Source organism: Schistocerca nitens, chromosome 1 (genome assembly GCF_023898315.1).
Source record: "Schistocerca nitens isolate TAMUIC-IGC-003100 chromosome 1, iqSchNite1.1, whole genome shotgun sequence".
Classification (NCBI taxonomy): domain Eukaryota; kingdom Metazoa; phylum Arthropoda; class Insecta; order Orthoptera; family Acrididae; genus Schistocerca; species Schistocerca nitens.
The window spans coordinates 974,734,413-974,747,484 of record NC_064614.1 but is presented as its reverse complement, the minus strand read 5'-3'; the positions used below and the strand labels follow the sequence as shown (position 1 = coordinate 974,747,484).

General features: G+C 42.0%; 1 protein-coding gene across 1 annotated transcript in view; it reads right to left on the bottom strand.

Moving 5' to 3' along the window:
* The window catches only part of LOC126237672 (tyrosine-protein kinase Dnt-like), a 250,491-nt gene extending 243,004 nt beyond the window's left edge, over positions 1-7,487 (bottom strand). Inside the window, exon 1 of the mRNA XM_049947741.1 lies at positions 6,223-7,487. Within this exon, the coding sequence (XP_049803698.1) occupies positions 6,223-6,334 (112 nt within the window). The 5' untranslated portion in view covers positions 6,335-7,487. The remainder of the gene's footprint in view (positions 1-6,222) is intronic.
* Between the last annotated feature and the right edge of the window lie 5,585 nt (positions 7,488-13,072).

The following is a 13,072-nucleotide window of genomic DNA, read 5'->3' as shown; positions in this document are numbered from 1 at the left end:
TTATGTTAGTCGCCTTCCATCAAGAACACTTCGAGCAAGTGAAAATTTTTCTCCAGTAAGATACTCATGGACGAGACGGAACTGAAACTGAGGATTGCAATGAAAAAACAGATATATTGAACATCATTTTCAAAGGTTCATTTAGTAGGAAAAGCTCAGTTCAACACCCGCGCCACTGAAAAGATGAAGGACACACATGTTAGTGACAGTGACGTTGAAAATCAGCTGCAGCCGTTAAAACTGAACAAATCTCAAAGGCCTGACACTCTTAGACAGTACACCGAATTTGCAGCTGAGTTGCCTCTATTTTAACCATAAATCTCTCTGACAAAGAGCCGCACCCCGTGACTGAAGAATAAGGCACATGTCACACCCGTCTATAAGAGGTTTAACACAATTGATTCAGAAAATCACCGTCTAATATCTTTACATACATTTCTTGCAGTGTCTTGGAAGATATTTGAGCTCAAATCTAATGAAGTATCAGAAACAGAAGACCTCCTTCATGCCAAACGTGTTAGATTACGAAACCATCGCTCACGCAAGACCGAACGAGTGTTTTTCTCCGCTGAATAAGATTACTGCAGATGATAGCTCTTGGAGAAAGCAATCGGCTTCCATATTTCCAAAATATTTTTGTGAGAGTTACTGTACTTACAGAAAACTGACTACTATATTAAGATGTTCAGGATGAGCGTCGTGACGATCTGCTACATTTATTAGGTTGGTGTATAAGTTCTTGGTGTTTTTGTTTTGCATGTTGGTATTCCTGGTGGTATACGTTTATTTAACGAATGTCATTTTTTGTGTAATTCACTGTTGCCAAATGAGTTTACATATGGTCATTTTGTAATCTGGAGATAGCGAATGTAGCTGTTGACGCCAGAAAGTGGAATGCCAAACGGAGAAATCGGAACATCACCGACAGTTTCTTCGGTCTGTGTTCATTACAGGGATGAAAGCACCGGAGGCAGCCGAAACATTTGCACCGTGTATGGGGATAATACCATTGGACAGAGTATGTGAAGAAAATGGTTTTCTCGTTTAAGGACGGCCGTTTTGACGTTAGTGACTCTCCATGTTTAGGAAGACGTTCAGTGTTTAATGAAGATCGCTTAGACTCGTTAATCCACAATGGTCACCGTCAGTGCACTCGAGAACTGAAAAATTTGAATTACAGTGAACATTCTATCACCATGTGACATTTTCAGGCATTGGGGTAGCTTCAAAAATCGGGTGATGTGTACCGCATGCTAATCCGCAAAAACACAAAAATGAGATGGTGGCCATATGTGCATTTCTGCTTAATCGCCATCAATTAGCTCGTGAACGACCCCGACCATTCCTATTCTGTGTCTTTACTAGTGAGGAGAAATGGTGTATTTACGACCCTTCCTATCCTGCATCATTACTGGTTACGAGAAATTGTGTCTTTATGCTAAAATAACGGAATGAAAGGAAAGGCTGAGCCAAAACAAAGCAGCAGCAACCCGCACAAAGATCTACGCAGATTCACAAAAGATGATGTTATGCATCTGGTGAAACAGCGATGATGCGATCTGCTACGAAATGCTTCCGCAAGACGTAATGATCACTGCTGACATTTACTATCAACAACTGAGACGTCTTGCAGACGGAGTCCAAGAACAACAACCAGAAGATTGCGTGAAGTGATGCTATTCTACGATAACGCCTGCCGGCATTCTGCTAGACCGACAAAAGACACCGTGGAGTAGTGGGTTTGCGACGTCATTCGCCACTTACCTTATTCACCTGATCTCGCGCTCTCAGATTTTCACCTTTTCCGCTCTCTATCGAACCACCTTCAAGGAACTTCCTTTCCGCGTCGAACATGGCTCGACGACTTCTTCGTCTCAAAACTATGTGATTTCTGTGGTCGCGGAATCGAAAACGTACCACAGCATTGGCAGTGTTGTAAATAGTGAACGAGACTATACCATTGATGACTAAAATTCTATTTTGTATATTATTTGTTTTGCTTATTAAACTTATGAAAAAAGATACGAACTTACGCACCAAATCAATACATCTACAGATATACATCCATATTCATCAGACGACTGTGGAGAGCATGGCAGAAGACACTTAACAGTGTGCCGGTATTAGGACTCCCGCTCGTCCCACTCATGTGTGGTGTGCGAGACGCTTCAACACTTCAGTGCGCGCTTCTGACAATCTGATCTTGTCTTCGCGATCCCTACAGGGGTGATACGTAGAGGGTGCTGGTATAGTACTAGACGCATCACTTACGGTTGGTTCTCAAAACTTTATATGTAGGCTTTCTATGGATAATTTGAATCTGTTGTGAACAATTGTCCTGTTTAGCTTTTTTCAAAATCTTAAGACATGTGCTTTCAGGAATTCAGCGGAGAAAAACACTAGTTCGGTTTTGCGTGGCGATGATTTCGTAATCCAACACGTTTGGCGTGAAGGAGGTCTTCTGTTTCTGACACTTCATTAGATTTGAGCTCAGAATATCTTCCAAGACACGGCAAGAAATGTATGTCAAAGATATTTCAGTATCGATCCAGATTCCGTGTATGTATTATTCCAAAGAGCTGTGCAATACAGTTTCCCTCCATGGTACCAAAAGTTTAATACAACAGGGGGTAGAAATACGATACAGCCACCACCACAGAGCCAGCAGGTAGGTAATTCACGAATTGAGAATACTAAATGAAATATCGGTACCATCAGGAAGATGTAGGAAACTAAGGATTTAGCGTGTGTATAACTACTCTGTTTCCTTACTTCCACACGTTCCTTTCCGGAACGACCGTTGCCACTGCATGTCTGTTCTCTTGGCGTTTCCGACACTAACTGTTGTGAATGCAATAGTTACAGGAACTGGGGTATCCAGATACATCCCACCTTCATAGTTGAGAAGGTTAATACAACGACGTAATGGACATGTTAGTGACCAGTTCTATCTCCACCTATAGAAAGAATTTCCGCAATACGACAGTTACCTAATCCCCATCCCCCTACTCCATCCTTACCACACCAAATTCAGTACAGCATAAAAGTCGAAACAGTAGAATTGATAGCACGAATGGAACTTGATAGGTAATGAGAAAATGATACAGGGTGCAACTAGGGTTGAGAGAGATACATATAAGAGATATGTTGAAGCGAGTGTTTCGTTCGATACTGGCGTGGCACTTGGCAAACCCGCAGTACCGTATCATACCAGGCCGACACAACATCCAGTACGTCGGATAATTCAGCGCCGGCGAGGAAGAGCTGCGCATCAGAGGGCGATGCAAATAAAACGACCGTAATGCAAAACCGGGAATAGTCATTAGACCCTTCCTAGAACTTCTCACACTCAGAAATATGATGAATAGGGAGTACAGGCTATGATAATGTGCTCTGGCGTCGTTATACATCATGAAACATAATGAACACTGTATATTATGATCGTTTTCTCCCCACACTCTATGGTGATTATAATGCTTGTTACTTTTAAATTTTATCTGTATAGTACTTATTTCTTCTTTCCTAAATATTCATTTCGTTTGTTCTCAGTCAAGTGACATTACCCATAACAGTATAAACACGACCTCTTGTGATAAAGGATTTCAGAAAGTAAGCTCGTCCCACACTAAGACCATTACGCAGCATGTGTGCAGACGAAATTCTGCTGCGGCCTGGACAACAACTACATCAGAGTGTATGATCGAAAAAGCGCGGAAACCGGAAAAGTATTTCGAAACTCAAGTACGTGGAACTCTATGATTCCTGTGATCAAAACGTGTTAATTGCACACAAATCCATCATAAAATTCTGGTGTATATGGACCAAATGTCGCGTCCAGCTGTAATCAAATGGTATCAATATAATCTGACAAAGGCCTCACATTCTTTGGTAATGCTGATCAGGAATTAAGATCATCGTCATCGACGACAGACACAGTTTCCAAGCAACCGAGGCAGTGATTCATGATTGTCTCCATTGGATCGCCATACTGTGATTTTTCACGACTTCCTTAAATTACCCCAGTGGAATGTCCCGACGGTTTCCTTGAGAACAGAACTATCGAATCATTCCCCTACATTACAGAATTAATTATTCGTACCCCGTGACTTTCTGGTAGACGAGATTAGGTAAATCCTTTCTTCCAATCCAAAAGCAAATACGTCCAAAAACGCCTTAAGATATTTACGTTTCTATTAATTGCTCATGGTCGGGATATGTGATCAACAAAAGTTTTCAGAGGACATCGTGTCTGCGAAATATAATCAAATATAGAATATAATACTAAAATTCCGTCAGTGTGGGCATTATGAAGTGGAATAACGAATATGCCTATCGGTTTAATGTGATACACTGAAAATACGGACATAATGACGAGCGCGTAGTCCATTTGTCTTTACCATCTAAAATAGCTTACTATCCAGAAACAACAACTGTGTCAAGCAAATGTTATTCATTTACCCGGGGGATACTGACCAGTATTCTTGTCTTTTCTGTAGCATCATACGTTACAAAGTAATGAACAGTCACATGTGTTTTTTAAACAACAATAAATATATTTTATTTGGTAATCCACTACCTCTCCTCAGGACCTATCCAAACACGCATCACGGTGTACTTTTCATACAGATATGACATTGATAAAACCGCAACATCAAAATGATTTTGCGTCTAGCACACAATGCAGGTACCGAGAGCGATGTAAGTCAACCACTTAACTAGTTCTGACAGTAAACAAAAATATACAGCGGTCACTCTGTCAGTCGTCTTCCGTAGAAGACTTATTTGAGTACAATGTACACCATCAAAGAGGAAGTAGAAATGTCGCTCATCTGTAAAGAATGTAGGTGGGGAGAACATTAATTCCAATAATGTGGTTCTGTTTACTGTCAACTCCGGTAAGCGAACGAGTTACGGTATGGCATGTACTTACAACGTGAACAGGAGAGTTTTGTGTTACCTTTATAATAACGTCGTTTGTACGTGACTGGCACGCTGTGATACGTTTCTGAACAGAGGAGATGAACCTGACTGCCAGATAAAATACGATGCGTGTTCGGAAAGCAAGGCACGATTTGGTGCGAATTGGAAACCACTGTGAAAATCCGATGGAACTTTGCACAGATGTGTTGGACAGTGTCTTTAGAGTGCTTGTCGATCGATTCATGTCGCTCTTTTCAGGTGAGAGTGCAAAGGATCATGCAGAAATACCTTACACAAGTATGTGGATCTAGTGAGAGATTTCGCCTGAAGCTATGAAGCCCACATAACATAAATGTCATGCGTTTCTTTCTTCAAGACAATTTTCAGCCACCATCTCCAGGGGCAATGAAAACGCTCCTCCAGCTTTTTCGATGGGAAGTGTTTGATCACCCACAATACGGCTCCCTCCCTTGTTAATAGGTGCTAAATGGAAAACCGCTGGCTACGAAGACAACATTTTGGCACAAACAACGAAAGGCAGAGCAGCGTAGAGAATTGGCGGAAGCACAGGCGCTGCTTTCTGTGACGAGGGTACTGGAAAGTTTGTCCGGCGCCACGACTAATGTTTAAGTCGGAGTGGCGACTACCTAGAGAGTTAGCTTGAAGGTGTGGCTAACTGTTTTTGATTTTCACTGTGGTTTTCATTTCGCGGCAGGTCGGACCCTACTTTCCGAAAAGCCCTTGTATGTAGGATACTACTTAAAAAAGTCGTGCTGTTATTCGTATCTCCGTGACGAATAAAAACACAAGAAAGCTAATCATGCTAATTAGAGACCCCATGGAAACTTAGGCAAAATTTGCTTCAAAAAAATTTTTTTTTTATTTTACCTCTGGACAAAAAGTTATCACGGGTGGCCATGGAACCGCGCCACCGTACGGTCGCAGGTTCGAATCTTGCCTCGGGCATGGATGTGTGTGATGTCATTAGGTTAGTTAGGTTTAAGTAGTTCTAAGTTCTAGGGGACTGATGACCTCAGATGTTAAGTCCCATAGTGCTCAGAGCCATTTTTTGAACGAGTGGCCAAGATAAATGGGATAGACCAGGATATATGACAGATATTTTTAGTTTTGACATGAGCTAAGGCACACTTTTCATAGTATTCCACTTGGTATTGGCCATACTGGCAAAATAATGTGAATAAATAATTATATAGTGAAAGGTCACCATGATATACTGTAAAAAAATATAGGTACACAAAATGTAGCATTATGCTGTTGTGATATGGCAGTAAATGTACTCACCCAGCAACTTCATCACTTCCTCCTGGTTGATGAAGATATTGAGGTGGGCCTTGGCGACCGATGCCGTCACCAGCAGCGTCAGGGCTCGAAGTACCAGCATCGGGAACGACATCTCACTCGGCGAACGGCTCCACTTTGCGAACTATAAGCCAACAGTCTGTTCTCCGGAAGGTCACCGACATAATTTTGCAGTTCTTTCCCCCTGGTCACTAACCGATTCTACCATATGTGCAAGCAGAACTTCTCAAAACATCAGCCGCCGTCCTACATGACCAGAAGGCTCGCAATCTCCGATCGGGCAACACTGAAGTTAACAAAAAAATGTCACTTGAAGCTGTCCCTTTGCAAGAAGGGGGGCAGAATGAGAAGACGCGTAGCTCTCTACGTTCCTTTTCTCAGCTGCACCAGTTGCCAAAGTAGTTCACAAACTGCCCTCCCAGCGGGATTCCACCGGGAGGTTAAAGGAGGGCACCCAGCCTGGTCGCTGGGCGGCGGGGGGCGGGTGCAGCCAGGAGGGATGCTCGCTGCGCGGACGTGCGCTGAATTTTATACGGCGGCCCGGGCGCACGCAACAACTTTACCAAAGCGGCGGCTAAAGTTGTGACTTACTGCTGCAGGACACCGTAAAAAACAGGCGGAGCCGCCAAGGCTTGGCAGACTTATTGAAGTCGCTTCCAGCATCCGTGCACGGCTGTCGTCCCTGCTGGCGTGGAGTGATATTCGCGAGAGTTAGATTATAATGTCTGAGCAGGGTACCTAAACACTTCTGGTAACAAGCGATGCCTCTGACGTACCGATTAAACTTTCGTCAGGTCTGAGTATATTGTAGTGCCTGTGGACACTTACGGTTACTGCTGCGGTAACTCACAGATCTTAATATCCAGAAAGAGTTTCTAGTTAAATTCACAGATGAGGAAAATCTGTACCTCTCTCACATCACCATTTTAGCGAAAGAACTAATTTATGCAGCCAATCTGGTGTTGGACGAAAGATGCAGTTGCGATTAAATTAATGTTAAGAGGAGTACTAACACAGAAAGAGGTTTCTATTCTTCAGACTAAGAAAGTTTATTACTATTGTCACTGAAAATTTTCGTCACAGAAGAACGTATTACTCCAACGTCGGAGTAAATAGTGGAAATACGTTTTTACTGTGTCATTGTGGTATGAATTGTGGTACGAATTGTGGTATGAATTTCAATGCAAATAGACTATCACAAAGATGGAACAGAAGAGAAAATTCTCAAGAGAGAGGCGTGCTGTATAACGTAGTAACAGCCGTTATGAGTTTTGATGTTACTACCACTTGTCATTGCTAGAGACTATTTAAGGAGGATACGACGTGTCTTAATCGATATTGAGCAAGTTAAAAGAGTGTGGAAGCAAGTAGCTTCAAATGGCTTCAAAGACAACACACACTACCTTTGTTAAGAACGTCACATTTGGTAAGAATCTTTGGTAAGATTTTCGCTCGTGTACTCCAACTCGCAACAAGAGGAATTAATGGCACAAGTGTATGCCCAAGTCAAGTAAGCACACCGTACAACCGTGCAGTAGCACGGGCGAAGGCACGCCCATCTCGCGGTCACACGGCCCGGTCACCAGCACAGCGCGCAAAGTAGGTCGCTCCTCATCGCTGTTGACAATCACTGTGCTAGCGTTATATCCGTCCATCGCCTAGCCAAACACGCAACGTCTCTATTACGCGTCACAGAGAATTCCGACAGACGCAGTTATTGTTCGGAACGAGCGGCGGATTAGTTCTGTAGCAGAGCTGAACGACAGCGCGTGTACCGCGAGGCCATGTCCGCGTGGCGTGGGTTCGGCAGACGTCGCGGAGTAGCGTCGGCGTCGCCGGCGTCGTCGTCAGCGTCTCGTGGGCGAGGTGAGCGAGGCGGGGCGGCGAGTAGGAGCTGCGGAGCGCCGGGACGAGTGGCGCAGCTGGAGCGCCCCGGACCACTGCGGGGTGGCTGCTGCCCGGCCGGCCGGCGTCGCGCACACCCCCTGCGCCGGCCGCGCATGCGCACCGCCGCGACGCCGGCCGACCCAGACGCCACTTGCAGGGCTGTGCGCCGCGCCAGTACTCGGCCGTCTCTGCAGGCGCGCTGGAGTGCCGCCGAGGGCGGTACTCCTCCTGGCTCTCCGAGCGACTTCCACTTGTTTACTGTTCTTCACTCAAGACACACACTCATACGAGTCAATTCATGTCAAATCAACACATTTTAAATAAAAATTTTACCTTACCCTCTTAGATTTTGCTGAAAGTTGGTATACTTGTAGTGGGTGCTGAAACTAATAAAAATACCAATTTTAATTTTTTTTACCTCAAACCATTCCTGAAATATGGTCACGTAAACTTTTCCAAAACTGGCCAAAAATGTGTGAACGGACTTTTTTTTAAATTGCCCTAGGAGCTGCCCTAATTGAGCTAGAGAACTGGGAAAGGTGTCATTTTGCACCATTTTTCATGCTCTTTCCAGTGATATACAAAAAACATAGCTTCTAATTAATAACCTTTTTCAAAATTGTAATTAATATTTTGATTTAATTTTTTTACAAAAATTACATAATTGAAAATTTTCTAAATATTTCCATAACTACTTCATACTGTTGTCAATCACATGGCAAAATATAAATGTGGGATGATGATGGGTTCATTGTCAAAAAAAATTATTCCGGGCTCTTGTTTTTTACTAATGGCCCTAGTCTGACCAAACTGACCTTTAAGGTAGTACGTCAGTAGAGTACCGTATACAGAGGGCTTGATGTCTGTACAATAATTCAGAGACAGGATCCATTGGTGAGATCATGTAGTCTGCATTGTTACCTTCTAAGGCTTTGTGTGTCTACAGCATTATTGTGCACTGTGGTTTTAGTGCAAATCAGTTGTTACCTCTGTGTTGACACACTCTACAAGGGACAGTCATAAGTGTCATAAGTTTACAGTTGTAAATAAATTATACTCTGGTTGCGAAGATGGCTTTTTAATTTATTTAATGCATAATTTATATCGGCATCTACACACGAAGTATAGTTATACGAAAATTGCATTAGAACATATACACCAGTAAACGTTGAACCTTTAAAGAATCGGACTCACATGCAGAAAACAGTTGATGACTACAAATGAATTAAGGGCGGTAGGACGTCAAACAGGCCGACCTGGAGCAGGAGAGGCATCTCAGGAGATTTTAATATCCAGTGTCTATACTTTTACAAATATATTCAAAAACTTTGTCAGCATCACCAGGAAGGATTCAGGATTCACACCCATTGCATTGGAAGTTCGAAAACATAACAAAATAAAATTTATTACGTGCGAAATTTCATCATTTTTTCACTTACTAATGGCTGCATTTGTTGCTATAGGTACACTTTTCTTCATAAGTTAGAGAAATTCTTCGATGAATTTTGCACACCATGCAAACCATACTTACAGGTGTATGAAACTCTAGAATTTATTTAATGTATGAAAAAACGAATGAGCTGTTATATTTTAAACTTCATGTTTAGAAAAAACACAAATTTTTTAGTTAATTACCTCAATTTTTACCACAGTTTTTAATAGATTTGTAAAACTCTAGAGTTTACTACAGCTTTGAGTATGGTTTGTATGCTGTGCAAAATTCATCGAAGAGTCTCTCTTACTTATGAAGAAAAGTGTACCTACAGCAACAAATGCTGCCATTAGTGAAAAAATGATGAAATTTCACATGTAAAAAAAATTATTTTGTTATGTTTTCGAACTTCCACTACTGTGAGTGTAAATTCTAAATATTTTCCTGGTCATGCTGACAAAATTGTATGCATTTATTTGTAGAAGTATAGACAGTGGAAATTAAAATGCACTGTGATGCTCGTTTGACGTCCTACCCCGCTTAAGTGCTGCATGTCTGAAAGTAAGTAAATAAGACAAAAAAATTGCAAAATGTTAAAAAACTTATACTGTAAATTTGTTTCAAATCGCTAAGTGCTCTCACCATGAAACACTGGAAAAATACAATCTGTGTAATTCGGGCTCCTTCTTTCACGCATCTCCTATCCCCTGAATCATGTGTTGTAATATCATATAACTTTGTACGTGGATTCAGTGGTACATGTACATACCGTCTGTAAAGTCTGTTGCGAATAGAGTTAGTAGTAAGAACGCAATAAATTAAAAAGTCATGCCTGATGAAGTTTCAAGGATCCTTTATTGTATGAGGATCCTTTATTCTATGATTATATGATATCGGAACAAACACTGGTAGCAGTTACTTCTGTAAAATATCTGGGAGTACTCGTAAGGAACGATTTGAAGTGGAATGATCATATAAAATTAATTTTTGGTCAGGCGGGTGCCAGGTTGAAATTCATTGGGAGAGTCCTTAGCAAATGTAGTCCAGCAACAAAGGAGGTGGCTTATGAAACACTCGTTCAACCTGTACTTGAGTATTGCTTATCAGTGTGGGATCCGTACCAGGTCGGGTTGACGGAGGAGATAGATAAGATCCAAAGAAGAGCGGCGCGTTTCGTCACAGGGTTATTTGGTAAGCGTGACAGCGTACGGAGATGTTCAGCAAAATCAAGTGGCAGAATATGCAAGAGACGCGCTCTCCATCGCGGTGTTACTTGCTGTCCAGGTTTCGAGACGGTGCGTTTCTGTATGAGGTATCGAATATATTGCTTCCCCCTACTTGTACCTCCCGAGGATATCATGAATGTAAAATAAGAGAGATTCGAGCGCGCACGGATGCTTTCCGGCAGTCGTTGTTCCCGCGAACCATACGCGACTGGAACAGGAAAGGGTGGTAATGACAGTGGCACGTGAAGTGCCCTCCGCCACACACCGTTGGGTGGCTTGCGGAGTATAAATGTAGATGTAGAAGGTGTGACACATTAAGCTGGATCTTGTTTTTCACACATGTCAGTGATTATCATGTCATATCTTCTGAACTCTCCGTCGTACAATGATATAATTCTGCAGGTACATTCTCTGGTATGTATGGATAATGTCTGAAAAATGCGCTTCGAATAGAGTTGGTACAGTAAAGAAATAAGAAATTAAAATATCACGTCTGATACGTAAGAACAACGAAAATTTTACAGTTTTAAACATGACTCTTTCTCAGGAACCGTAAACAATTTTCAGATATGTCTGAACAAGGAAAACGCAGTACGAGATAAATTTTCTTCCTTTCATAGTTTAGTGGAGGGACATCAGTAAAATGGTTTCGCGAAGGTTTGAAGATACGTGTAAAGTTCGTTGGAAGTCGCTAAGTGCTCTGGTTCTCAAATGCTGGATGAATAAAGTCCAGGTATTTGCAGGCTATCAATTAAGCTGCCTCAAGAAAAGTACACAGTTTCTAACTGTGATATTTGCCTTATTCTATTTTAACATCTTTGTATATTACAAGTCAGACATACTGTTTATAAGATCAGATTAAAATTCTTGTGTTTACGCTAAATTATAGCCTACACGAAATTCCAGCTACGCACAGAGTTGCGCTCAGCAAGGATCAGAGTTCGCTTGTAAATGGTTGAATTACCAGTCACATAGTGAAAGAGACATAAATGAATGTCGGAGAGAGCAACGATGAGCCGATGACTGTTCTTTATTGTTTGTTTTGCACATAATCAGAACCGCAAATCGTTCAATGTTAGTACAATTTTCAGCATTTCATATCCTTATAAAATATTAATTGCATTTTATGAGTGAGAACACATTAGCTGCTGGCGTAACTTCTTTACTTTTGTGGCACTGAAACAGTTATTTCTGATGCGAACAAACAAAAAGAAATATATCAAAATGGCTCTGAGCCCTATGGGACTTAACTTCTGAAGTCATCTGTCGCCTAGAACTTAGAACTACTTAAACCTAACTAACCTAAGGACATCACACACATTTATGTCCGAGGCAGGATTCGAACCTGCGACCGTAGCGGTCGCTCGGTTCCAGAATGTAGCGCCTAGAACCGCTCGACCACCTCGGCCGTCCAAGCAATATTTGACACGATTATGTTTTTCATTTCTTATTTTACCTTTTTTTAGGCAACTGCGTTTTCTAGTACTATATGGTAAACCCGTATTTCTTATCTTTATTACAACATCCCTCTGTTAGATGTTACAAATCAACAATTTTCGAGGAAAACCTCAATTATACAGCGACAGGTTCAATTTTATTGTAAATAATGTTTATTTCTAAGTAACAGACAGGAGCATAAATGTGTAATACGAAAGAGTTCTGTGAGTTACACAGCCATTTATACACCCTCAGTCAGTTTCTAGAGGGATCATCATTTGCAGTTTCTATACGCAAAGAAAGTGATTGAAATGAAGTATCAGCCGATAGGTATGCATATCACCTAACAAATAGGCAAAGTGGTTGTGATCTTCATTGACAAACGCTACAGGGACCCTACTTCCCCTGAACCAAGGATCCTGCCGATGGTGGGGAGGCTTGCGTGCCTCGGCGATATAGATAGCCGTGCTGTAGGTGCAACCACAACGGAGGGGTATCTGTTGAGAGGCCAGAAAATCGTGTGATTCCTGAAGAGGAGCAGCAGCGTTTACAGTAGTCGCGGGGCCAACAGTTTGGATGATTGACTAATCTATCCTTATAACATTAACCAAAAGGACCTTGGTATACTGGTCCTGCGAACGGCTGAAAGCAAGGGACAACTACAGCCGTAATTCCTCCCGAAGGCATGCAGCTTTACTGTATGGTTAAATGATGATGACATCATCTTGGGTAAAATACTTCGGAGGTAAAATAGTCCTTCATTCAGATATCCAGGCGGGGACTACCCAGAAGATCGGCGATATCAGAAGAAACAAAACTGGCGTTCTACGGTTGGGAGCGAGGAATATCA